Source organism: Pectinophora gossypiella, chromosome 6 (assembly GCF_024362695.1).
Source record: "Pectinophora gossypiella chromosome 6, ilPecGoss1.1, whole genome shotgun sequence".
In the NCBI taxonomy this organism is placed as follows: domain Eukaryota; kingdom Metazoa; phylum Arthropoda; class Insecta; order Lepidoptera; family Gelechiidae; genus Pectinophora; species Pectinophora gossypiella.
Window position 1 is genome coordinate 4,989,204 of NC_065409.1, and position 27,904 is coordinate 5,017,107.

Here is a 27,904-nt window from a genome sequence, read left to right on the forward strand (position 1 = left end):
TAAAAAAATATGAGCTTGAAATGTCACTTTGTCACCTTATGTCAATCCTATACATTTTTATCGTTGCCAATTTTTAATTTCACTGTCAATTGTCCATTATAATCTACAGACAGATCAAAAGTATTAAATCGATCAATTATTCTTTATTGCACATAATACAATATATTTATGGAAATGGACGGATGGTTGCAAATGGACAAAAGAAGCAAAATCATAAATAAATCCATCGCAATTTGATCTGTAATTGGCGTAAAGCAAATAAATCTTAGCAGTAAATTGAAAATCCGATATCGCTAACCTCATCTGCTTATACATTTTCCATAAAAAATGTATCACTTTCCTATACATTAGCAATTTAGTTGTCAGAGAAAAGTGTGTAAAAGTGGAACAATAACATTTTCTATTACAGTCCCACGTGGATCGCACGCTATTGCGGGGTTTGAAAAAAGTTATCTTTCTCTCATAATATCAACCTCTGGTTTAGCTACAGTTACTTTCTGGGTCGGTTAGGATGTATAGTGGATTCACACATGCGTACTTAAGTCTAAAAGCTAAACTACACATTCACGTAGGTATAATTCAGAATGGACCTTATACTTAAGTTTACATTAATAAGTACATTGTTTTCAATAAATGTATAAAATATTATTTATAAAATGTTGTTTATTTCACGCACAGTCATAATTTTTGGACACCACACTAATCAATACCAACAGGTACTGCAAGTAGTTTTGAGTTCCCATGAGTTTAAAATGTCTCAAAATAATCTATAAAATATCTTCTGATTATCAGATGTAGATACGCTTAAATATTAATCTGCTTATAAGTCATCTGTAAATTACGTAACAGAATTTTCGACAATTCGCTGTTTTCATCTTTCCATTGTTTGGAATTATTTGGGATGTTAGTGACATCGTAACGAATACTTAGGGGGATGATTCAGACCAATTCTAAGTTAATATCAGGTGGAATTTTCCGTCACAAAATTAATGATTTTTTTGTTTTTTAAATTGTTTTCAAATCTATACTTATTCGATGGAAACTTTAACTTGATATGAGCTGAATTATACACTTGATATTAACTCAGAATAATGAACCCCTCAGAACCCCTTCGTTACGATGTCACTTACGCCCCATACAAGTACGTACAGGTAGCCATACGAGTAGAGTACATGTGGATGTTAGTGACATCGTAACAAATACTAAGGAAGATGATTCAGATCATGATTCTGAGTTGATATCAAGTGGAAGTTTCTATCGGAAAATTCATGAAAATTTTAGTGTTTTTTTCGTTACGCTGTCGCTAACACCCTGTGTTACTAAGCTTATTATAATTTACTGTGGTTCATCTATCTGTGATAGTTGGGGCGCAATACAGGGTGTTAGTGACATCGTAACGAATACTCAGGGGGATGATTCAGACCATGATTCTGAGTTAGTTTGCGACGAAAAATTCATGATTTTTTTTAGTTTATTAAAATTATTTTCAATTCTATACTTTTGCGATGGAAAATTCCACTTGATATTAACTCAGAATAATCAGCTGAATCATCCCCTTCAGTATTCGTTACGATGTCACTTACACCCCGCACAAGTACATACGGTAGCCATACAAGTAGGTATAGGTGTTAGTGACACCGTAACGAATACTGAGGGGGATGGTTCAGACCATGATTCTGAGTTGATATCAAGTGGAATTTTCAGTCTGAATATTCATGAAAATTTTTGTGTTTTTTTTTAATTATTTTCAGTTCCATACTTTTGCGACGGAAAATTCCACTTGATATCATCTCAGAATCATGGCCTCAATCACCCCTCAAAGTTTTTGTTACGATGTCACTAACACCCTGTATAATTCGCCACGCGAATAAATTGCAATTATCTTATGAGATAGTCATAATTATCAATAGCCTTCCGTTATCGGTATACGGTGAAACGTATTAAATCAGATTAATAGATATATTTTTATAGCACCATTATTGTATTTTATCATAAACATCTTTATGAGACCCTAGTAAGAATCTTTCCAAAGTAATAAAGTAATTTAAAGCTTGCATTCGATAAGGTCATTATTCGCAACTGGTCTAATAAATAAATAATAAAACCACTTCATAATTTAAATTTAAATTTAGAGAGCTCGTATCGTTTCGATTTTTTTAATGAATTCAAAGCTAATTTGTTACCGCATTTTTACTATATTTCGTGGCTGACTTTGCTAATTGACGTATCTGTATTTTTTTGCTAAAGTGTATTGTATCTTACTGCCATAGTAAAAGGTGGAAATCAGTTTTGCTAAAAATTGCAGATACGTCAGTTCACGACATCAGCGACTATTTATGACTTTATAGTTATCGTTATACTTTTATATTCTTCCACGTAAAATCGAAATCATATGAAACTGTTAAAGTAGTTTAAGACGGAATTATCTTAGAATTATTGTTACATTTTAAAGCGTAGTCTGTTTCGAAACAGAGACCACATTAGACTGAAAAAAAGTGTTAGTTTTAAATGAAACTGTTTAGTTCATAAATATTTTTTTAAGTAGATTATGGACTAGTTTCCGAAATAAATATTATGAATTGAATTATATATTTACTTATACATATGTGTTCCTGGATTTATATATATTTACACTGTAACTATATCGCTGTTTATTAGTTCCAAAAATTACAAAACTAAATTTTTTTTACACTTCATATTTATATTTTTATGTATGATACCTACGTTTGTGTCATATTTGTACACTTTGTGCGTTCCCACTTTTATTAATAGACCTCTCACACCATACGGGGTACTAAAAGAGATAAGTCCACCTTTTGTACCTATTTTTTGTCATTAATTATATATTAATGTGTATACTAAAGAGTTTAATAACCAATTATTTTGCGCACTCGCTTGTAAGTAGTCGCTCTGTCTTACAGGCAAAGCTTCCCTAAGCAACGTCGACCTTATTAAAGTAACACTACACTACAGAAAAAAACAAGATACTTATTGCGTGTATTTCTCGGCGGTATTGCTAACGTTATCTAATATTATTCACATCGCATATCCGATGCTAATCAATCTAGTGGAAACAATAGCTTGTTCTCCTATCGACGTGGGAACTAAACTTATCTTGAGTCAATACGCCTTTTTGAATACCTAAGTATATTGCAAAATATCAAATAGAAGTCATCAAGTTTAGTATGAAAACGAAAGTCAATGACGGACTTTCCAGGTGCATCACTAATTTAAAAGCCATGCTCTTGTCGGTGTAGCATTCTCCATTCTGTAGATATGTCTTTATTTCAAAAAATATTTTTATTATAGTTACAATGTTTATAAAATATATAACAGTCAAATTAAAAACCTACACTAAAATACGTCAAAATACACAAATATATAAAAAACCCATATCAAACGTCAAAAAGCCCTGCGGAAAGCGAGCCCCGCCCGAACGTACCCATTATGCTTGCAGCGTTGCATCTCTGGACCGCAAGTGAAATACGCTGCGCGAGGAAAAAGCCAGCTCGAGGATCTCCGTCTCCAACCCTTATACGGCGACCAACATCACGCACCAAAGCTTTGGCCTCAGCGCCCCAAGGTCCCGCTGTCTCCAACGCAAATGGCACGAACTCATACGCTGACTCTAAATTGGCATACTTATCGTGCTTCCTGAGCGCCGCCGCTTCAGCCGCCGAACCAGCAGACTGTTGCGCAGCGCCCCCGTGACAAGACACACGCCACACACTGGACCATTCTTGTCTATGAAAGACCAATTCCTTCACCTCCTTATAAGACACGACGTTCGCCTTCTCTTTAATCTGTTCCATGTAAGCTCTTCTTGGTCTTCCCCTTCCTCTCTTTCCTTGCAGCTTTCCAGGCTACGTTCCTCAAAAATAGATGGCGCTGTAAAGATTTTCCTTCGTTTCATTGATAACAGACATATGCATCTTTTATCTTTTGGGTGTAAACGATGACCTGAATTATTACACCCAGGCACAATTACATCTTTCACCCAGTATTATTCTGATCAAAATAAAGAGAAGCAACTTGTGATTTGGGACGTAGCACAACTTCAATAGTCAGATGGGACAAACTAAGATTTTTTTTGGAATGTGGGAAAAAACTTCAGGGCGAACGAAGTATAAATCAACTTGGCTAGCCCCCTGTACCTTTATTTAGTCGGGTCAATAAAGAACATCTTAAACGCCATTGAAGATCTTTGATCTTTCTGGCATGTAGATTTTCCTTCCCCTATAAACATCGGATATCATAGGTATGGTTCAGAAAAATAGTTCTAAAACATAACATGTAAATTATGAGATATTGATATAATAAACATCATAGAACCACTTTTGAATCTACTTTCTACACTGGCCCTCATTACGATGACATAAACACAGGAAGTTGCAATTATAATTACATACATTCATATCATCGCTATGTCCCTGCCGGTGCGGGCAGAGGATAGGTTTGACATTCCATTGCTCTATTTTCTGCTGTTAGATGATTCATAATCGGGCGAAACTTTTCACGCAAGGAAACTGTACGACGTTATCCCGTTTTCACGGAGTCCGCTTTAAGATAAGATATTTATTGCGTTCCTGATGTTTTATAGAGGTCTTAAAAATAGAGGAAAGTACAAACAGGGGCCCTTTAAGGGCACTACAACAACTAAAAAAAAAAAGATTATGTTTATAAAATAAAAATAAAAGATACGTACATTTACAATAATCAGATCAGGATCAGGATTCAGGGGGATCAGGTTAGATTTTTTTTCCTATCCTGAAGATTTGACAGATCTGGTTTTTTTACACACAGTCACCTGTCTCGTCAAAATCATGGTCTGAATCATCCCTCAAAGTTTTCGTTACGATGTCACTAACATCTATAGTTATTTATTTTAGATAATGTCAACTTTACACGAAATCTCACATCCCCATATCGTAGATTAAGTTTTCCAGAATACCTAGTAAAATCAACATAAAACATTAGACACTGACGCACGAATTATTGCAATAATAATAATGAATTTTCATTTCACAACCATCATCAAGATGATATCTTAACGAAGGGCAAATGTATCTCAGCATCTCAGGGCTCTAATTGCCCAATTAGAGGTCGTATGTGACAGTAATAAATAAAGAGAATGCTTCTTCAACGATACACTTAAATAAATAACCTTCTACGTTCATTAAACTGTAAATTAATGACTAGTGAAAAGTCGGCAAGTGAGAATCTGTTTGTGTGCTGAGTATTCCGTAAGTTAAGTATTAAAAGACGCGCTATCTACATACTTATTTCAAGTCAGCGCAAGAGACTGTAAACGACTGATATTTTTTGGAAACTATTCAAATTGGTGTTTTATTGATTATGAAAAAGATAACTCTGATAAGCATAGAATAACAAACAAGGGTCTAGTTTACGAAATTGATAGTCATTAAGTACATCAAAGCTTTCAAAAGATTTTTATGTACTTATTTTATTTTTTTAGGCCTTCTTCTTCTATCGTGTGGGTTGTGAGGTGGATTACCAACCCCATCAACCCTGGTGTCAGGGTTATTATTGAGCCGCCACAGGCCCCTGACATGACTCATGTAACGACTACATACTTACATCCACTGCGAGATGAACGGCTTAACGTGCCTTCCGAAGCACGGATCATCTTACTTTTGGACAATCAGGTGATCAGCCTGCAATGTCCTAACCAAACTAGGGATCACAAAGTGATTTTTGTGATTTGTCCCCACCGGGATTCGAACCCGGGACCTCCGGATCGTGGGCACAACACTCAATCACTGGATCACGGAGGCCGTTTTTAGGCCTAAACCAATGATTGTCGAAATGATTTTCGAATTCAAGTTTGTGTCATAAATGATTATCACGTGCTCAACGGTGAAAGAAAACATCGTGAGGAAACCCACATACCCGAGAAATGCATTTTCGGAGGTATGTGACCTAACTTGTATTGGGCTGGTTTTCCCTTCGCGGGTTGGAAGGTCAGGCAGGCAGTCGTTTCTGTAAAAAACCGGACCTGTCATATCTTCAGATTAGGTAGGGACCCTGTGAAAAACGGGATAATGCTAGGGAGATGTGATTTTATTTTTTTCCTACGGTACCTTAAAGAAAAACAATTAAGAGTATGTTGGTGGCCGTTTAATTGCAAATTTTATTAATGAGAAGTGGTTCTATAAATGGCTCATTGTTATCACCGGCTAGCTCAAAGGAGGTTCTGTGATGCAACCCATTAGTTTGGCCATTAATTATTTTAATCGTCGTTTACATGCTCTTGCGCAAGGGGCTTTCGCTGTAAAATAATGTAACCATTGTGTACCTGTGAATGTATCTTTGTCGTGGGACGTAACAAATAGATCGGTCCTGTTATTAATTGTCGTATGCCGTTTATGTAATGCTAAATAGCTTTATCGGTCCGGAAACGCGTCTAGATGGCAAATTGATTTGTGGATACGATTTCCTTGAAATGATGTTATCGTGGCGCCTACAATGAGCAGTTGTAAGTGCTGATCAGCCATAACATCTATCGAATAGAGCTCTCATAACACGTTCTATTTAAGTTATCTCTCTCGGATACTATCTCTTCCCATAATCAGCGAACTTGGCTGAAATTGTAAGTATTTTTTTTACATGTTTGGTGTTATTACCTGTATTGGGCTGGTTTTCCCTTCGGGAAGATCAGACAGGCAGTCGCTTCTGTAAAAAACCGGACCTGTCAAATCTTCAGGTTAGGTAAGCGGACCCCGTGAAAAACGGGAAGATGCTAGGGAGATGTTGATGGTGGTTGCCCCAATCGCCTTCCGTTTCGCAGCACACCGACCAATTTCTCAATCAGTGATGTTTTAGCTAGAGCCCTACCAGAATCCATTTCCTCGGCCTCCAACCGGTACTGATATCGCTGCTGCCCGGGATCACGGGTTTTGCAGTAGCGGCGCCTACTCGCTACGTCACAAGATCGTCATAGAACCTAAGTAGCATTTAAAGTAATTAATTTATTAATAGTTTTAATTATTTTATTATTGTCATTATAATATATAGAATGTAGGTACTTTATACATAGGTTCGCACTTAAAACCCATGAACTCTGATCTAAGTCATAAGTATACGGACCTTAGAATTATGACGACAATTCGCAATACAAAAAGTTGATGTAAGAATCTGTTTTTAAACGCTGACTTATTTTCCTTACCACTTCACATTATTGACAACGATCCAAAATAACACCAAAGGTTTTATTTGTTCATATAATGCCTCAGAGAAATCGCAGAATTTCGTTAATTAAGTTACTTATTCGATGGTATGGTAGATAATTGGATCATCATCAGCCGTACGACGCCCACTGCTGGGCATAGGCCTCCCCCAAGGATCTCCACGACGATCGATCCTGCGCTGCCCGCATCCAGTGGCTTCCCGCAACCTTCACCAGATCGTCGGTCCACCTTGTAGCGGGCCTACCCACTGAGCGTCGTCCGACGTGAATAATTGGATATAAGACCTTAAAGACTACCCAATAGCTATTAGTTATGCATAGAAAAGTAATTGACTTCAATGTACCCTAATATCCGACTTCCTACTGCCCCGAGCTAATATTACGCGTAGGTATTTCCTGCGACTTATTACCAGTAAGTAGGTACAATTATTTTAAACCCATACAATTGCTACTTCCAACGTGCAAAAAGTAAGCAAATACTTACATCACCATACACAAATATGTAAGTTGTTGACCGGTTTGTAAGTGTGGTTAATGTATATTTGAACTTGACATCAAGCAGAATGATGTCACCCAAAAGCTTGCGGATGTCCCATAGTAATCAGGTTTTTAAAATGGAAATTTTAAATATATAAAACACCGATCTATTAAAAAAAAACAAATTTAAGGTGCAGGTTGGTTGAATCGTGTTTTAGTTATATCTTTCTAAAATTAGATTTGAGAACATAATTTATTTCAATCTAACTCTTAGTTTTAAAGTTACGCCCAAAACATAATACAACATTATTAGGTATGGAAGGAAAACAATGAACTCGTTGATGTCTTTTGTATGGAATCCCTTATCAGTGTTAGTAGGCAATATGCAGTCGTTACCATTAACCATTACCAAGGATGTAAGTACAAGATTTTTTTATTAAAAGTTTCATAAAAATCAATCATTCAGTTTCATAACTTGACATTAAGTATTAGGAATCTTGTATTTTTCTATTTGCGATTACTTCAGAATTTCGATCTTATATTGTATTCAACACGACGGATTTAGACAGATTTTGTATATTACGTATATTCTAAATGAGGTTTGAAATTGCTGCCGCTAAATTTCAAAGTTTACTTTTAGTGTCTTGTTATACCTATCCAAAACTGCAAAGCAAGTTGGGTAAAGCATTAGTTGCGCAGTCACGTGAGCTGTAGAAGGTCACTTGCATAAAGTTCACAATTTCACGCAACTAACATACCTATTACTTAAGCGTTTATTATTATTACCCACTTATAACATTCATAACTTTCTAATGTTTCATGCCCTATGTAAAATCATGGTAATAACGTTTAACTTCTTTCCAGTCATATAAATGAAAATATATTTAATATACATATATTCCGTATTTAAAAACATTACAAATTTAAAAGTTATTTTACCCAACAAGCAGGTGCTTAAGAGATAACGCCTTGAAATAAAACTATAGCAATCATACAATCACGCGCGTTCGCTTTTTAAGTAGAGCAGGCGTTATCGCGTACAAGAGAATAAAGACTATTAAATGGAATCAAAATCACGCAATCAACTTTATGATTCCTTTATTGTTATTCAATTGACCTGTCTTCATTACAGTTTCTTTGTTCCGAACATTTCACGGAATCGATGATGTGAAGTGGTATCTAATTGGTGGGAATCAGGTATTATGAAACAATTTATGCTTTGAAGGCTTGAGCTGTCGTGACGCCGCCGGCGGCGCCAAGTGCACACTATTTGATTAATTAATCATCGTCTGTGGAGAATCATTCCGTGCTTTATTTAGTCAGTCTGTCGGACAGGCGTCCCGGCGTCGCCGTGTGGCCGCGTCAATACTTGCGCCGCGAGTCCCGCACATAGGGTCCCTCTCGCGCATGCGTGCACTGAACCAGCCATCGACGACGCATGTGCGGCCCTATTGCGAGTCGAGACTCGGCCGAATTGCGACACACAGCTCCTCTTTACGCGGCTGTGTCGCATAATTGATTGTCCACTCGATACTGACATTGAACGGGCAGTGCACGACGGTCGACCGGTTGATTACGACTAGTTATTTGCGTGCCGCTACCGCGATAACGCGTTCGACACAAGACCCGTGAGTAGTGCCACCCTCGATCAGCTGGGGGATCGTAATGGCTGCCGGCGCCAGCCAGGAGCGTGGTGTCTATTGTGCTGTGATATAAAATTGTGTCAGTGACAATATGGATGTCGCTAAGGAAACCCCTGGAGGCCTCGAGGAGTTTGACGAGGATGCGTCCACCACGCGACGGCGGATGCTGGACGGTAAGCACGATGCATATTTCGTGGAAAACGTTCCCGTTATGATACACGTTTCTAGAAGCTTGTAACTTATAGATCACTAGACCTATAGGTGCCTACATAAAGTTTGCGCATAGATACAAACTAATTAACATGCTAGCGTTGCGAAGATGTGTGGATGACGTCCGTTTCGCATGAAAGGAATGTTTTATTGATTTTCCACATGACATTAGAGACAGTGTGTTTACATACGTAACGCCTTGAACTGGTGTTGTAACAAGCTGGAACAATATGATTATTTCATTCTTAAGTCATAATTGAGCAGCTTCGGCTAATATTCATTGAGCTACGAATGTTGACGATGTTTCGGTAGTTATAAGAATTTTTGGAAATATTTCAGCATAGGTAGCCGCGTCTTTACTACTTAATAAAAAATACCTATTAAATTCGCTGTTAGATTAATTTTCAAACACGAAAACGAGATTTTAATGTATAGGTACCTAATACTTTTTTATTATGTACCTACTTACAGATAAATCCATTGAAACGATAACGCAGCTGTAATTTGCTCCAAAAACTAATTCCCTTTGTAATCTTGAAACCTGAGCAAATAATTTGAAGTTTATAACTATATGAGCACGACCTTATTAACTGTACTCACTTAATATTCAAAGTCGTTTCCGTATATATATAAAGATATACAGATAGTTTATAATATAGCTGATGAGTCATCGGCAAAGGATACAAACTCGAAAAGCCGGGTGTGTTGGCAAAAAGGGCAGTTGACAGTGTCCTGTTCTGTTTTGGCAAAGGGGCTTTGTATTCCCTCGCCGTTCGTTCACCCCAGACCCCTTTCAATTCACAACGTTATAGGGTTTTAAAATCAATATCAAGAACCTTTTTCCACTATTAATTCTCAACTAATTAAATTATAGTTCAATGACTCTCTTTATCCATGTAACGTGACCCTTATAACTCCATTATCAGGAATTGATTTATTCGATTGATTAAAATACTGACTAAAACCAAACTACGGTAGAGAGAACCGGATCTTAACCAAAAGAATAATAAGCATAGGTTTTGTTATTCTAAAGCATTAATCACAAATTTTTCTTACCTGCAAGCAACGTCATGTTTATTTTTAGTAATCTCTACGTTATTGCAATAACATATATATTGTACTACACAAAATTAGGTAGATACTGGCCCCGATTCCTGCAGACACCGCCTAATTTTATTTTAAGTTATATCCGTCGAAAAGGAAAGGGACGGATGATTCACAGCTCTTAATTTTAGGAAGAATGAGTAAATGAATGAATAACCCGGGCGAATCAAAAGGTACGTCCCTGGTATGCAATCCGTTTGACGTGCTGTCTACTTAACTGTGTCGGGTTATTGACGGACGTAAAATTTTTAGACGGTTGGTTTAGATTTGTGCTTAAAATTGACGTGTGTTCCATAAATTTTATGCTTGTCGATTACCCGTCCCTTTCCTTTTCGGCGGATAAGAAAATGACAGATATAACTTAAAATAAAATTAGATGGTATTTGCAGGAATTAGCACCACTTTGTTTATTATGCTAAAAATATCCTAAAATTTACAATACAGCTCAAAATGGAACAGTGTTATCACTTACATATTTGTCACACTAACACTATTCTTCTTCACACTACTGTTACTGACTCTACACTATTGCTAATAAGATTCCTATTGGTTAGAGAAAAATGGGAATTTTACAATAAGCTTAGCTAGTAGCTAGGTTAAGATACTTTCTACACGCCAATGTTAATACGACGACAGCATTGTACAGCTTTAACGTGATAATTAAGTACCTATTGGCCCCGATTCCTGCAGACACCGCCTAATTTTATTTTAAGTTATATCCGTCATTTTCATATCCGTCGAAAAGGAAAGGGACGGATGATTCACAGCTCCTAATTTTAGGAAGAATGAGTAAATGAATGAAAAACCCGGGCGAATCAAAAGGTACGTCGCTGGTATGCAATCCGTTTGACGTGCTGTCTACTTAACTGTGTCGGGTTATTGACGGATGTAAAATTTTTAGACGGTTGGTTTAGATTTGTGCTTAAAATTGACGTGTGTTCCATAAATTTTATGCTTGTCGATTACCCGTCCCTTTCCTTTTCGGCGGATAAGAAAATGACAGATATAACTTAAAATAAAATTAGTTGGTATTTACAGGAATTAGCACCATTTTCTCATTACTCGGGTACATAATCATTCCAAACTACAATGTAATGGCAGAAGCATATATAAATAAAATTGTTGCTTGATATTTTTATCACATTATGTATAGAATTACGTTGCTACCTATATTGCTTCTCTTTATTTTGATTACAATAATAATGGGTGGAAAATGTAATTGTGTCTGGGTGTACTAAAAAGGGTCATCATTTATAAACAGAAATATAGATAAAAGATGCATAATATGTTATCCATGAAATTAGAAGGAACGTAGAAAAATATGTGCAGCGCCATCTACATTGTTTTTGAGGAAGGTAGCCTGAAAAGTCCCTCACTATAAAACACAACTAGGTACTAGCATAAAACACAACGAATGGGTATGACGAAGCAGATGTCCGCGGGAATTCTCATATAATATCTCACATAAAATTGAATTGTTACCCGTACCGTACAGTTCCTGTATTGTGCAAGTCGTAAAGAGTAAATTGCTTGCAATACCGGCATTGCAGGGCCATCTTACCTTTGACCCTGCGCAGTGCTTATGACTGTGTGATCAGGTCTTTACTGCAAATTGCTTCCATACTTCATCAACACATTTCTGATTGGACGCCCGTAGATTTCGTAGCAGTAAAAAACGTCAGTTGCTTTTTGAATTAGGAATATAAAAACTTTTTTAAGCAATTACTTTTTTGGAACGTTTTCTTATCAGCCACAATAAAAGTGATATAGTACCTAGGTGGGTCTAAAATTGAATCCTAACTTCCAGTAATGTTCTTTAATCACTGGAAGTATACAAATTTTAGAGATAAATGATACGTGCATCCAATAGTATTAAGTGGGTTAACTTATTGTTAGCAACTGTACATATATTTTCGAGAATGTAAATATGTAGTGAACTATTGAGCAATATTTATTTATAAATAATTTATTGGTCTATTGATTAGAACGATTATGTCATTTTAGATAATGTCATTTAGAGGTCCATTAAAAGGTCAATCTGATAAATCAACTCATTAATATTTTCATAAATGGGTGTGACGAGTAAAACCGATTGTATTGAGTACTAATTGTAAGTATTACTGCTAGAAGTAAGGTTATCAGAAAATCCGAAAAAAATTCACTAACTCTCGATTTTGGAGTCCTAAGTGACAATTTTAAACCCATAAAATTGGTTATTTACAAATTGTCCACGTCTAAGAGAACGTAATCGTAAATTATTCAGAAATAGTGATTACATAGTGGGTACTTAAGTTTATTTTATAGTATCCATGTTAAAATTTTAGTATGTTGTATCGTAACGTTTAGAGCCAGTGAACCGTTGCGAGGTGCGTATGAGGCAATGTAACATAAACCGCGATGAAATTGTACACCATGTGAGCATACTTAGACTATTACGAGAACCTACTTTGCATACGTACTTGCTTATGTATTTAAAAACTCTTATCTATAATCCCGAATGGGATAAAAATAGACAAAAATCTTGGGCCTAGCCAAAGTCTATTATTGTTTGTTAACCCCAGTACGAAATGTCACTTGATTAGGTTGTGCCAATTGCATACATTTTATTTCTATTCTGGCGACATTTCGGCTATGCTGTCTTAGCTAAAAGAGACATACGTACATGACCAGTGATCTGCCGTTCCTAGGAATTTACCCAATAGGGAAATGTTCCCGTGATAAAAACTCGTTAATAGTAAGGACACTGGTGCTAATTCCTGTAAATACCATCTAATTTTATTTTAAGTTATATCTGTCGTTTTCTTATCCGCCGAAAAGGAAAGGGACGGGTAATCGACAAGCATAAAATTATGAAACACACGACAATTTTAAGCACAAATCTAAAACAACCGTCTAAAAATTTTACATTGGCCAATAATCCAACAGAATTAAGTTGACAGCACACGTCAAACTGTTTGCATACCAACGAGATACCTTTTTGATTCGCCCGGGTTATTCATTCATTTACTCATTCTTCCTAAAATTAAGAGCTGTCAATCATCCGTCCCTTTCCTTTTCGGCGGATAAAAAAATGACAGGTATAACTTAAAGTGAAATTAGGTGTCTGCAGGAATCGGGGCCAATGGCTGCTTTTCTTTTTCAAATTATTCTTTCTTGTATTCTAGTCTTATCTGTCTTAAGGTTAGGTAATGAAACTCATTTTACATAAGTTTTGCACCTTTTTACGTTCCCAAAGTTGGAACATTCCCCGGAACGGCACATCACCGTGACGTTTTAGTATTTGGTACATAAGGGTGTGAAAGTCTTTGACCAGTGTGTGTTGCCAGTGATGACCTACGGCAGTGAGACGTGGCCGCTTACTATGGGTCTCGTGAGGAGGCTCGGTGTCGCTCAGCGGGCAATGGAGAGAGCTATGCTCGGTATTTCCCTGCTCGATCGAATCAGAAATGAGGAGATCCGCAGGAGAACTAAAGTCGTCGACATAGCTCGGAGAATTGCAAAGCTGAAGTGGCAGTGGGCAGGACACATAGCGAGGAGAACCGATGGCCGATGGGGCGGAAAGGTTCTGGAATGGCGACCACGTGTCGGACGACGCTCAGTGGGTAGGCCCGCTACAAGGTGGACCGACGATCTGGTGAAGGTCGCGGAAAGCCGCTGGATGCGGGCAGCGCAGGACCGATCGTCGTGGAGATCCTTGGGGGAGGCCTATACCCAGCAGTGGGCGTCGTACGGCTGATGATGATGATGACATAAGGGTGAACTGCGTAAAGCGAAAGATGAACTTTGACTAAGGGTAGTATTAAGAAACTAATCTCAGCTTTGACACTGCCCTCAAGATCATGTCAATGTGACAGTTCTTAAATATAAAAACATGGACTTGAGCATGCTCTTGAGGGCAGCCTCAGCCGAGATTAGCTTTTTCATACCACCCTAACTTAAGAACACCAACCCAACCATCAACCACAGACCAAGAACTTCTATGTTAGACAAGGACTTCTTCACAAAGGGATGATAAGTTGTTGACATTCTAAGTTTTCTTTTTGTTCTCGATCTTGAAACAACATCCTAGACGATGCAATTAGAAACCTGACATTATATACCGTTGCGATATATATATATCGCTATCTGCCTTACTATCTACGTACGTTGTTATCTTTCCTAGTGACATAATATTAATGTATCCGGTATTTATCATATTTTATAATGTTTGCATGATTAATTAATTCTGTCAAAAAGACAAACTTTGCAGAATAAATGATTAATTTGAATTTTTCATTAAAATGTCAAGCAAGCCAATCAACTTATCAAAACAATTGAAGTTGTTTACTTCCAAGTGTGTGAAAGAAACATCTGTAGACAACAGATGTATGATAATAATAATGAATACATAAACACAGGCGATTCCCTTGAGAATCATACATTAAAACTGTATAATGTAATGTTTGAAAATGTAGCAAAGCCCTTGAAATCAACTATTTTAGTGGCCACAGATCACAGAGTATATTAAACATTAGTAGCGGTAAATTTGTAATTGCACATAGGTATCTCAAGTACTTTAGTGTGTTCTTGGCACGTCGAGATAATTACACCTGTAATGAAGAAGTAAACCTTGCAATTGCAGAGGCGAATCTGGAATTTTAGATGGATCAAACGCATAACCCTCTGTTACATAACTATCTAGTATTACCTACTGTTTGTTCCATATCTCCGTGAAGTGAGAAAAAGGAAAATTGTTTTTGAAGAAATGTTACGAAGGGATAAGGCTGCGTTTCCACTAAAGCACATATATTGCTTCGAAGGGCACGTTAAGCCGTTGGTCCCGGCTATTAGCCGTAAAAACACCTCCACCAACCCGCAGTGGGGCAGCGTGGTGGAGTATCCATACCCCCTCCGGTTGGTTGAGGGGAGGCCTGTGCCCAGCAGTGGGACGTATATAGGCAGTTTATGTTTTTTTTATGTTCCACTAAAAATGTTTTTGCTAAGAACCAATAGAATCGTTTCCTTATCCCATCCTCCCTTAGCGTACGGTCACGAGCATTAATATGTATACACTTTGGTACCATGTCACAATAACTTTTTTAACAAATTGAACTGTAAGTTTCACTAAATGTCAAACGTGTCAGTGCGACAGAGTCCTAAAGTAGGTACATTATATTGCTCATGACTGTACCTCCTATGAACCGATTCTAATGATTATTTTCCTTAACAAACACTATTCCTCGCTACATACCCTCGCGCATCTTTGGTAGAACGAATTTTTTTTTCTAACACTTGATTTGTTTTTCCATTTATTTACAATTTTACAGGACACGTGTTAAAGTATTTTGCAAGAAATAAGTATTATATTTCCGGATAAATCGATGTGAACTCTTAGTTCTAGAAGTAGTAGGCGACCATTGCCAAAAGAGCAACAGATATTTGGTATATTAGTACCTATCTACTCAATTTTAAGTGCTACCTTGAAAGCATATTACGTTAGATAAGTACTTTTCCTAGGTCAAAGATAAAATATTAAATTATGATTAACACTTTCAAGGACAGAACGTCTAATGACGTTCCGATCCCAAGGTGTCATAATTACCTATTAAGAACCTTCAATGACCCATGATCTCTGTCCGTGAAAGGGTTAAAGAAAAATATAAAGGTGAGAAAAAACGTTTTCTGTTTTCTATTTTACTTATTCATGAATTTTAATAAAGACCGTACTTTTAGTCCTTATACGAGAAGGCTCTTAATGCGTATCTGAACATTCTGAACGCGGCGGCTGGCGTCAACGCAACCGATTCTCCGCCCTTGAACCCAAGTCCAAGTTTTACACCGACCGGTTCTGTTTCCTTCGTATTATAATTTTATGTTCGCAGCACACATATTTTATTTTTCATAGCAATATTTATAAACAGCTTTCCAGTAGTAGGTACTTACGTAAATAACAGCGAGCATACCTAATAGTGAGTGACGGTTAGGTTCGTGAATCAAATCAAACAACCTACAAAACATACAACAACAACCTATGAACCAAGTTGTTCGAATAAATGAATTTTATTTTCTTTTTATTTATTATAAATATAAGTATTTATTGTTTAGGTATTAGGTAGGTTTCCGCCCGCTACTCTTGTCCACGTGGACTTCGATAATCGATCGTGCGCGGCACGTTTTTCCCATCTCCTTTTCATCCCTATAGGGGATGATTTTTGGAATACTTAACAACTATCATATGTTCTTCTCTAGGTCTCAAACTATATAGTCCTCCTTATCGTGTCCGACAACACGATCATGTCTGTTATGCGCTCTTATGTGGCTGGGGAAATCGATCTTTGCTTTAAATACACGATCACATCGAGCGCAGTAGAGCTGTCTGTCATTGTTGGTCTCAAAGTATCTCCATACGAAATTTCATCTAAATCGGTTCAGCAGTTTAAGCGTGAAAAAGTAACAGACGCGCAGAGTTACTTTCGCATTTACTTAGTGTAGATTATATGCTACAGTCCCGGATACATTTTAGCCAAGTTTGCCCTGGATTTTTATCGTCTGATTTCCTTCCCTAGACGGTCCTAGGACTGATCCCCCAGACCAAAAACTGGGTAGGTACGACCAAGTATTTAGCTTAATCAAATTAATCTATATAGTTTGTAATGAATAAGTAATCTTAACTACGTACATACACACATAAACTCACGCCTATTTCCCACCGTGGTAAGCAGAGACTATAGAATCCATTTGCTTCGATCCTAACACACTTCTCTTGTTTCCTCCACATTCATCAATCGCTTCATACACGTACGCCGGTTCAGAGTAGATCGTATTAAACCTTTCAAGGACATCTCCAATTTGGTCAATGTAAGTCCTTCTCGGTCTTCCTCTGCCAGCCCTACTATCAACTTTCGCTTTTTTTGTAATCTTAACTCTATTACTAATAAGTCACATTTAGGTTTCTCAAGAAATAAAACAGAATTGTTTAGTTACTAGTCGCACTAATGAGTATAAGAACTTGATCGTATTACTTATCTACCTACTTACTACAACAAGAGTCTTACTACATTGTAAATTCATCAACAACTGTGACTCTATCTAGGTAGTAAGTATAGCTAATAATGACATTAGCGCTTTTCCATCACGATAGCAACAATGCAAAGATTGAAGCAAGAAATTGATTGACGATACAGTATAATTGTATAATCCCGGTTCTTGTAACCAGCTGTAATTGTCGCCACTTAAACGCTTAGTAAATAGGTCGGAATTGCAAGCACGCAACGCCTCATCCGACCTAAATAACCGAGTAATTAGTATCAATAATTGCTGCGAACCGGTTTTGAAAATAAAAAAGTAAGGCGTTTTTACAATAAAATGCAGACGTTGGAAAAGGATCGAAACAATACAACAGGATAATACAAGTTTTTCATTGCATTATTTATAAAAAAACCTTGTGTTCGGTTGAGAACAGTTGACTACAAATGTGATCAACTTATAAGCTGTGTTATATTAAACCAGGGAGCACTTAACTTCATTAAACGTACGTTCACATAACATTTTATAGCCTCTCCATTACACCCATTTATAGATCACATATTTACACAGTAAAAGCGAAGTACCTAAGCAGCTACGGTTAATAGTATACTTACCTAGTACTAGATACTAGTGTAACTTAAGGACCTTGATGTGTAAACATTATGTACCTACTCACAATTATGAACAATAAAAAAAAAAGAATTTGAGGTAATAACTAAAAAGATAAGCCATTTTTTGTTACTAAGTAACAAAGTAATTAATTATCAAATATTCTTCAGTCTTAGCTACATTTCACATCTCTATTCGAGTTTCATACCTTAACGTAAACGCTAGCGTGTTCCGTGCTAGTAACTCACAGAATCCCACGTGGCTAAACAGTCAATAAACAATCTCAAAGCATCCAAGGAAGCTGTTTAGACTAACCGCTGTTGCCCAAGCGCCGATAACTCGCTGATCCCCGATTATGTACTGTTACGTCGAGAAGCTCACGATTCACACTTTCAACCGATTTATCAACGGTTGTAGGAATTCCAAGTATTTTGAGCGAGATTTATAATAAAACCGTTTTCGCAAAGTGAGTCTGCGAGAGGCCATAGTAGTCTACTTTCTAAAACAAATTGATTCGACTTTCAACAAATTGCGCCGCACAGCGGCCGCGCGTGCGCGACCGAACACGATGCGCTGACATTTGCAAGCACCCTTCCTGCTTCTCCTTTGAATGCGATTAGGTAACGTGGACGCTAAGAGGCGACGAGTTGAGGCTAATTTACGAGGTACAAGTGTGAATCTGTATTAATCCGTCGCGAAATGAAACTCTTGCAGTTTGGACGATCGCAACAGCTATGCAAATCGAATATATTTAGTACCTATCAAAGGTGCTTCGCGTATTGGGATTGCTGTCTTATTCAACGGCTAAGTACTCTGTGACGCTTGATAGAGCGCAATCCATTTGGTCGAAATGGATGAATGAATCAGTCACTCAAGAGTATATTATCCATTATACGATCTCAGACAAGATTAGTCCCGGCCATATACACTCGTATACCAATATATATTTACTTTAGCTATAAAACGTTTTAAATATATTTCTTGGAAAGAAATTACGTCTGTAATTTGACCAAAGTAATGTTTTTCTCTATCCAATGGAGCTTAGACATCCTTTGATCAAGTGAAAGTGTACTTGTCTGTATAACATAGCTCTACTTGGTATACGTATAACGTGTTTAATTTAATTTCAACTGAACTTGATCGAAGCAACCGAAGACATATCTGTATCTCAATTTAATAAATACTTACGTAAGAACGAAATTAATAAATATGCACTTAAAAAGTCAATACACAAGTATACTTTTAAGTTACATACTAATTTATACAGTAGTACAAATAAAAACAGCAATAAATATTACGCTTTTAATTTAGTTGTAAAAAAATACTTGCTCAACACAAATTAACATTGCATTTCCGGAAGTGTGACACATTAGCATATTAAGATTTACACACACACACACACAGACACATAATCAGCCTATATACATCCCACTGCTGGGCACAGGGCTCCTCTCAATCAACCGGAGGGTGTATGGAGCATACTCCACCACGCTGCTCCACTGCGAGTTGGTGGGTATTAAGATTTACCTACTGGATTTTTTTCCTCTTTTTGTATGTAAGTATGATATATTTTTTATTCTTTATCTGATTGGTCAAGAGAGTCAGATGACTGGTTAAATAAGTTAAACTAGAAATGGCCGCACTGGTGCCTATTAGTTCCGTCCTTCACTTACAATAAGTACAAGAAAGAGATGCACCTAGTTTTAATCCTGTAAAATTAAGTTGATGGTTGCTCGAATCGACACCAATATAAGACTTCCATGTGTAAATCAGCAATTCCTTTTCAAGGTCAAGATTAATTACAAGCTATATACTGTCTAAATTGCCTAATCACTCTCATGCAGCATTTTACAACCAAAACAATAAACGAAGCATTGCACATTAAGATTGTATGACTCACTGAGTTTATAGTCACATGCTTCAAACTTGAACAAATTGAAAAAAATAGACCGAGCTAAACAGATTTGTCGCGAAACAATGAAGCAATTGGACCGAAATTTCATAACGCCTTGGGTGATTATACTGCGGCTCTGTAGCATGATAGGTCTGCATTGGGCAAAGTTTTGAAACAGTTATATAACAGTAGCGAGCGAGTGTAGTATTTTGTAAAAAGTCCCTGATGATACTAGGTTATGTTATGATCGAAATAACTCGTTTTGAGTCACAACAATACCTTCTAAATTGTAGGTTATATTAAAAGCAGAATGCCACGTCTCTCGTGTTACTATGTAGTTATACTTAGTAAATCATGCAGTGTGAAACAAGTGTTAAAGTAATTCTTACGTCACGCTATTTCAGTAGTAACAACTTTGGGTTCTTTATTTCTAATAATGTGTAATAACATGCTACTACAATTACGATTGTTTGGAAGAATAGTACTTATCATTGTTACGAGGTGTATTTTGTTACTTCTACAATTACAGAAACACACAGAGACATAAATAGGGTAACGGAATGTACACTGATTAATGTCAGTAGGTAGTTACTTATGCGAAACATAAAGCTAACTAATATATAATTCTAATAAATTTTCAAGTAAGTTAATAATTTATGTTAAGTTACGTACAAGTTACAATTTTATTTCATCATTTATTGTAAATTAATAACATACAAGACAGATTAAAAGTTCAGCGTAACTCATGTTCAGTTATCTCCCTTTTTAGGATATTCGTCTGTGCAAATCTTAAAAATAGTGCACAAAATGTAATTAAGGTACCTACATATTTACTTTTTCTCGAAAAAGAGAAACATGTTAGCGGCACCATGAATTTAAAAATATATCCACATAGATAGATTTCACGATCGTCCCCTCACGAGTTCGCAATGATCTTAAAGTTCACGAAACCGTCTAATTGCCATGTGAATCTGCTGAGCGGCGCGGGCGCACCGTGACTAAATGATGACTGATGATTTTGATGACTTACTTAAAATTAATGGCATGGGCAGACGGGATGGCAGTATGGCACAATATTTTATTGACATAACATTAATTACTAACAACGGTTGGAGGAGATTTAAAATCAGTAAGATTTTTGGAAAGTCGTGGTCTACATTTTGGGAAAATTAAATTGGTTTATTGGGTCAATTAATTTGATGAAGCCTCTTATTGAAGTGTCAGTCAGTCAAGTTTTCTTTAATATAATAACAAAAACCTTTAAATTTTTTAAGGTAACGATTTTGGTGTCAATTATAAGTAGTTACTTAAACAAAAAAATGAAAAAGGGACGTCAATCAAGTATAATTTTATGCTCTTTTCGATTACCATTCAGTCAGTAACCCCACTCGTGTAGTATAACTTCAACTGAGTCAGACAATATGTCAATGTACTCAGCTTACAAAACTGATGAACGCGGATGTAGATTGTAGATGTCATTGGTGCATTGAGCAACGTTTTTGGCTACATCGAGATTTGTATTTCGAACGAAAATTTAAAAATCTTTAATGAATTGCCAAAAAGTTATTTTATTTTGAACAATAGACAGTCATAATAATTTGTTGCTTTCAAATATATTTGTTTTTAATAAATATGCGGTATAATGTAGAAATACATCATCATCATGTTATTATTACTAAACTACTACTACTACTACTAGTTTTAAAATTTTAAAGAGAGTATCACTTTCCCGGACTCCTTAAAGAATTTTCTGTTAGAATTAAGCCAACACGTTTATCCGTCTTGAGTGTGACCTAATTGTCGTTAGGTTGGTAAACTCATAAAAATAAACAATTTTCGAAGATACAAAAGACTCAGTCCTTTTTTTTAATTTATTTGGGATAACAAACAGTTACATATTATAATGTTACACATGTCTTTGTTTTACAATTGTATCGATAGCAAACCGGAATAGGTACTTCACATTTGTAATCATATTTAATAAAGGAGATTTCCTAATAGATCCTGTTCCATTCGATTTGGTCATGATAAGTTTAGATTACAACATTTGACAATCAAACTGGCGATGATAATACTGATTATTATTTCTACAAACGTAAATATATCTACACTTTACTTGGTTACTAATCATTTGGTAAAATTACAGATTATTTTGATTCGGCTGTCAATTAATCCGTCAGCACCAACCACCCAACAAATACTTCCATACTTTGATGCATACGTAGTTATGTTACTATAAAGATTTGCGATGAAAGAGAATTCTTAGTCTTTTTTGTGCAATAGCGCGTCTTTGACAATAGCGCGAAGTATTTATGCGCGTCAGCTGGAACGACTGACCTTGAGATTTTGTAACCTGGAATTTTAAAATAAAACTATTTGTGGCTAATTCTGCAGGCATTCCGGTTACGACAGGCGGTCCCACGGTCGCGGTCGAGCGCGCGCATTGTCCCAGACTGGTGACTGATCAACCGACACCAACCACCGCATCATTTCCTCGCCTATTATTACCATACTTCTTATACACTCTACTATTAAGTCATTATACTCTTTAGAAAGGAATCAATCACATACATCGATCGTTTTGCAACGCCGAGATGCAATATTCGCGCGGTAGCACTTTCCAAGTTGCGTCTAGAAAGTAAGTGCGCGATTGAACACGCCTAAAACAATGCCCAAAACAAGAAAAAATGTGACCCGTGCCCGTGATCGACAATAATATTTGACGGTGTGTTTGTAAAGCGTGAGAAAGCACATCGGATGAACGAAACCGCGCTTTCTTTGCGAGCTCTGTACCCGTGTATTTCCATACTAACCGGCTGATTGATTGCCTGTGGCACATCGCCAAACACTTTCACCTCAATTTTTTGTTTAATGATGTGTTGCATCTGTAAGATAACATTTGATAATTCCAAGTAAAGGCGAGCGATCGAAAGAAATGAGATCGAAATGAGATTGGGGCAGCCAGCGGTGGCTCGGCGTAATTACCGTGCAGTCGCCGCGGCGCCGCCGCCAGCCCGCAGTCCGTTCCGTGCCGCCGCAGCAGGCACGTCGCTCAGCTGTTTTCAACGCGCAACTCAAATTATGAATACAATAGACATTCATTAATACGGCGGCGTCGTCGTCAGTGACCTTTGTCGGCGAATGTGGTGAGGGGTCGGTGGAAGATGAGCGAGGAGCAGCCAGAACAGTGCGACTCGTTCAACTCGTGGGAGCTGAACGGCCTCAACTCCCTGGACCTGTGGGACTACACCGTCGAGCTGGAGTGCCTGCAAGGAACCGAAGGTTAGCATTCCTTGCGCAAGGCTGTGTGAGAGGCGCCGCGCCGCCGTTGCGCTCGCCAACCAATTCGTATTGCACAAAATAAAACTAAATGGAGTTTTAACCATGGAATTGTTTGCGTTACGGCTGCGTTTTTACTGCCGACTCAGATTCATTTTTTTCCTTCATTTTGCGGTGTTCCCCACCACGGAGCGATCTTCAACGCTTCATGCATGCATGCCGCTCTAATATCAGATAAGCGGTATACGTTATCTGCATTGGTTCGTTAGCGCACAGTGGAATATTTTGTGAAGAAAAATTTAATTGATGAGGTTGAAGTCCTCGGAGATAAGCCGATGCATTGTTATCAAAATGGGTTTAGATAATGCTGGCTTGTAACGTCACGATTCGTCTGCGTTTGTATAAAAATGACAAATCACTAGACACGAAATTGACACTTAATCTATTAATGTTATGGTAAATGTTTAGTTTGTATATGCAAAAACCGATAGGAAATATGAACCGTGAAGAAAGCAATTCGAATCATTTTTACGCTCTAAAGATTGTTAGCGTCATAATAGCTGTTTGTAACTGATTACACAATTACATACCTTACGGGTAGATATATCTAATGGGAAACCGTTCATATTTACACGAAATGTTGAAAAAACTCGACGTACTCGTATGACATGATTGCATGAAATTGCATACTATTACGAAGTTGAAAATTGTAAGCAAATAAAATTCGTGCAACTTGATATTCTTGAACAAAACAGCGTTCACTTGGTTAACGCTATCAAATATGCATATAATTTGATGGTATGTTACAATTACGTTCAATTAAGTTTGACTTTCATTACAATTAGATAAAAACATAGATAAATCTGTTTTATCTATGTCTTCATAAAAGTTATTTTTACTTCAATAGTTATTATCATTATTATCATTTTATGGAAAGTGTTTTCTCGTTAGTTAACGTGATTAGTATATTCCTAAATAGTTTATTTATTTATTTTATTTATTAAAGGTCACCAACAGAGTTAACAACAAGAAAACAAAAAAAAACATTATTAACAACAACATTATTAGTTTAAAGTCAAACATTATTAAGGACATCATTTATCTAATGTCATAGTATTATTCCTTATTCTATGCTAATGTATACCCACCTGCGTACGAGTAGAACAACACTGCACTAATGCTCAGTGAAAAATAATAGTTTGACACCAGAGGTCAATGTATTCAAGCTATAGTACCTAAGTGTGCCGATGTCTCTTCAAACTAACAAGTTGCATATATAACGTAAGCTCTCGACTATCCCAATTGGGGTAGTCAGAGATGAGACATCCATTGTCATAGTACCCACACCTCACCGCGTTTTCTATTAGTCCAACGTTATAGGCGTTAAGCCATATCGTATCTAGACCTAATGATCGAGCCAACTGTGTTAGTGAAAATTGCACTTGAGATAAATTAATAACTCATTAGTGCATGTCCGGTACCGGGGTTTAAACCGGCGTTCCTTGTTTGAGAAGCAAGCCGGTATACCATAGGACCACAGTGACTTTACACTAATGGGGATACCAACTTAAGCTTAATCAATATACCTTTTTGTTTGTACTTTTTACTAAGTTTGTCCAGTGCTATATTAGAAGTTATTAAAATGGCAATATGTTTTCCCTCCACCTAGCATGTCGTTACGATGTCATTTCTATTGGGTAACTCTACCAGCTCTATTTCGGCTACTTTCAGTACTTTCTAACCTTTATTTGAAATGCCAACTGTCTTTCGGCTACCTTCAGGGCTTTATAACTTTTGTTTGGAATATCTTGGATAGATAATTGCATTAACTTTTGTAACGTTTACCTACCTAAAGTAGTGACTCTAGGCAATTCTTTTATAAGTCTATAAGACCTACTTACATTCTCAAAGGTATGCGCCATTACGAATAAAACCGTCTCTTCTGCATAGCTTGAGTATAAAGGCTAAGTGTTTGACACTAAAGGTTAATATATTCAAACCGTAGGTACATAAGTGTGCAGTCTTTTCCCTGGGTTGGTCAACTGGTTGCTATTAAACGTATACATATTATACCTCCATTTAGCCCATACAAGCCTTGGTGTCCACTTTTACAGTTAACTGTCAACTGCCATAAGAACGTACATTCCGCGGCCTCTTTGCGGTTGCCATTGTTTTATGTACTTTTTTTACATTCTTGCATGTTAGTGTAGTGTTTTTGAATTAAGAACTAGGTAGTATTAAAAAGTAGAAAATTGGTTAGTATTTTATTTATTGCTGTCATAGAGCAACACGGACCTCTTTGATTGCTGTATTTCTGCCTATACCAGGCACGCTACGTTTTATATTACCAGAAGCACCTATTGACTTGTCACTGTCTAATTGCTAGTATTAAACAGAACACGTCTATTTTAGTACAATTGGACTTTTAAAGGACGATGAGTCATAACGTTCCCCTCCAACAACAGATTCCAGACAGATCTCATTCGAAGCGTTTTAGCGAGTCGATATTTTTGTTATATGGTGATATGAATGTTAATAGTTATGTGGCTTTCTCGAAATACGCGGGGTGTAACCGAAATTCGGGTTTTTAAATATGATTTTGGGTACCTCCTGGTACATCGTTGTTTCAAGTTTCCAACCAACAGATTAGAGTTATATTTAACCCCATGGATTTTGAAACTAAAACTAATTGGTAGTCTTTTTATAGATTCTAATGACACTACTTACACATAAATATCTGTTTGAAGGGGGGACGGGTCTCATACAATTACGGTCATTATCATTTTACAATAACTTCCCGGTGCGAGTTAGATCTGTCAAAGTGCAAAAGCCAGCGATGTGACGTTCATTAGCTTAGTGATGTACCAGTCGAAATAGGTCTACTGATTCCGTTCTACCTAACACTACGAATGTAGGTTCTTTAATTTTTAAGATCCTTAGATAGTTATTGACAAAAGCACGTCATTTTGGACTCATCTAATATTACAATTAGGTACTCTAATGGTTTCGTCTAGTCAATACCTTAAAATATTCGCGACACTTACAAATGTCTTTTCCTGTTGGATCAATCCGTGTAAGAACATTCTTACAATGAACCTAGTGGGCCGATGTCGCATCATGAGTGATGTTTTCAAATTACACGCACTACTTATATGAATGACAGGAATAATTAGCCTCGAATGTGTTTGCCTTCGATGTCACAAAAGAAGATGTAATTTTCTTAATTATAGTTTATTAGACGTAATTTGCATACACAAACATCGATCCTGATGTCGATAGAATGTTTTTTGTAATCATAATAGTTCATAAAAGTTTTAACTTTACACTTATATTTGTACTATATTTTATATTATTTTAAAGATTTAAAATTATGTATTTATTTCTCCAATGTGTGGGTAGCCTTTTTACCTGAATAAAGAAATTATTATTATAATTTATTTACAGAAAATACCTAATTATTATGTTATGCATTTTATTGGTCTATGAAAAAACATACTCTCAGGAAGGTGATTTAATCATTCGATGGCATTTCATTTTCTAAATATTATAACTAGGACATTCACGAGCACTAATATGATATATAAATATCAAATATGTTAGTGTGACAGGGCTCTAAAGTGCATGACCGTACCTAACTTAGGTGTGAACTCCACAATAATGGAGGAGGGGAAAGAGCTGACATACTTAGGATAACTTAAGTCAACAGACAGAGGTCACCCATTGTACACGTGAATGTATATTCTACGGGCGAGACTCAATTCATTTCAACGATTAGTATTTGTATAAGTACCTACATGCATTATCCTATCACTATTCATATAAGAATAATGAATTTCGAAATAATAAACGTTTCTAGATAGACATATTTTCAAACAAACTACTCAAAATACTCTGAATAATCTTCACATTGAAAAGACAGATTCTACAAAAAAGAATACCTATTTATACGAGGCTGGAATTGATTTCTGAAACTTCTTGACATCGAAACAACAGATTCCTTTTAGGCTTTTAGGGAACAGTAACAATAAAACTTAATTAATAAATTATAATACTAGGAACTTCGTTCGTTTTGACTCCATCGAAGCGTCGCGGAAGCTCGGAACACCACTGCTCCTCTCTAAATATATTTCACAAACTATCTGGCAGAGGTTGTATAGTTTCAATGCAGACATTTATCTAACCTAGAGCTAAATATCAAATCATTGCTTCACAAATTGAGTTTAGGAGGATATTGAAAGTCATCGTTGTTGATCACGTGCTACTTTTCAATGCCCATCAACTGACAGATATATTGGATAAGTGTGTTTCGATACGTTAACACGAACACTTACATTGACTTTGTAGTTCAGCACTTAATTCGACTTTATGAGTTTGAATTCATGTTTGGATCGTGGATAGATGATCACGTGGTCTAAGATTTATAATATCATTGGTATATTGGTGCTGGATTCGAACCTGCGACCTCAAAGTGAGAGG

General features: G+C 36.7%; 1 protein-coding gene across 3 annotated transcripts in view; it reads left to right on the forward strand.

Annotated features, from left to right (window-relative positions):
* Nucleotides 1-27,904, forward strand: part of LOC126367464 (cerebellar degeneration-related protein 2-like) — a 91,384-nt gene that overhangs the window by 51,246 nt on the left and 12,234 nt on the right. Inside the window, exon 1 of one of the 3 annotated variants that reach the window (XM_050010978.1) lies at nt 9,060-9,500. The exons of 1 other annotated variant lie outside the window; for it this stretch is intronic. In XM_050010978.1, the coding sequence (XP_049866935.1) occupies nt 9,419-9,500 (82 nt within the window). In that variant the 5' untranslated portion in view covers nt 9,060-9,418. Of the gene's footprint in view, nt 1-9,059; nt 9,501-23,160; nt 23,432-27,904 lie in introns of those variants that run through there. One more of the 3 variants, XM_050010977.1, reaches the window with a different exon arrangement.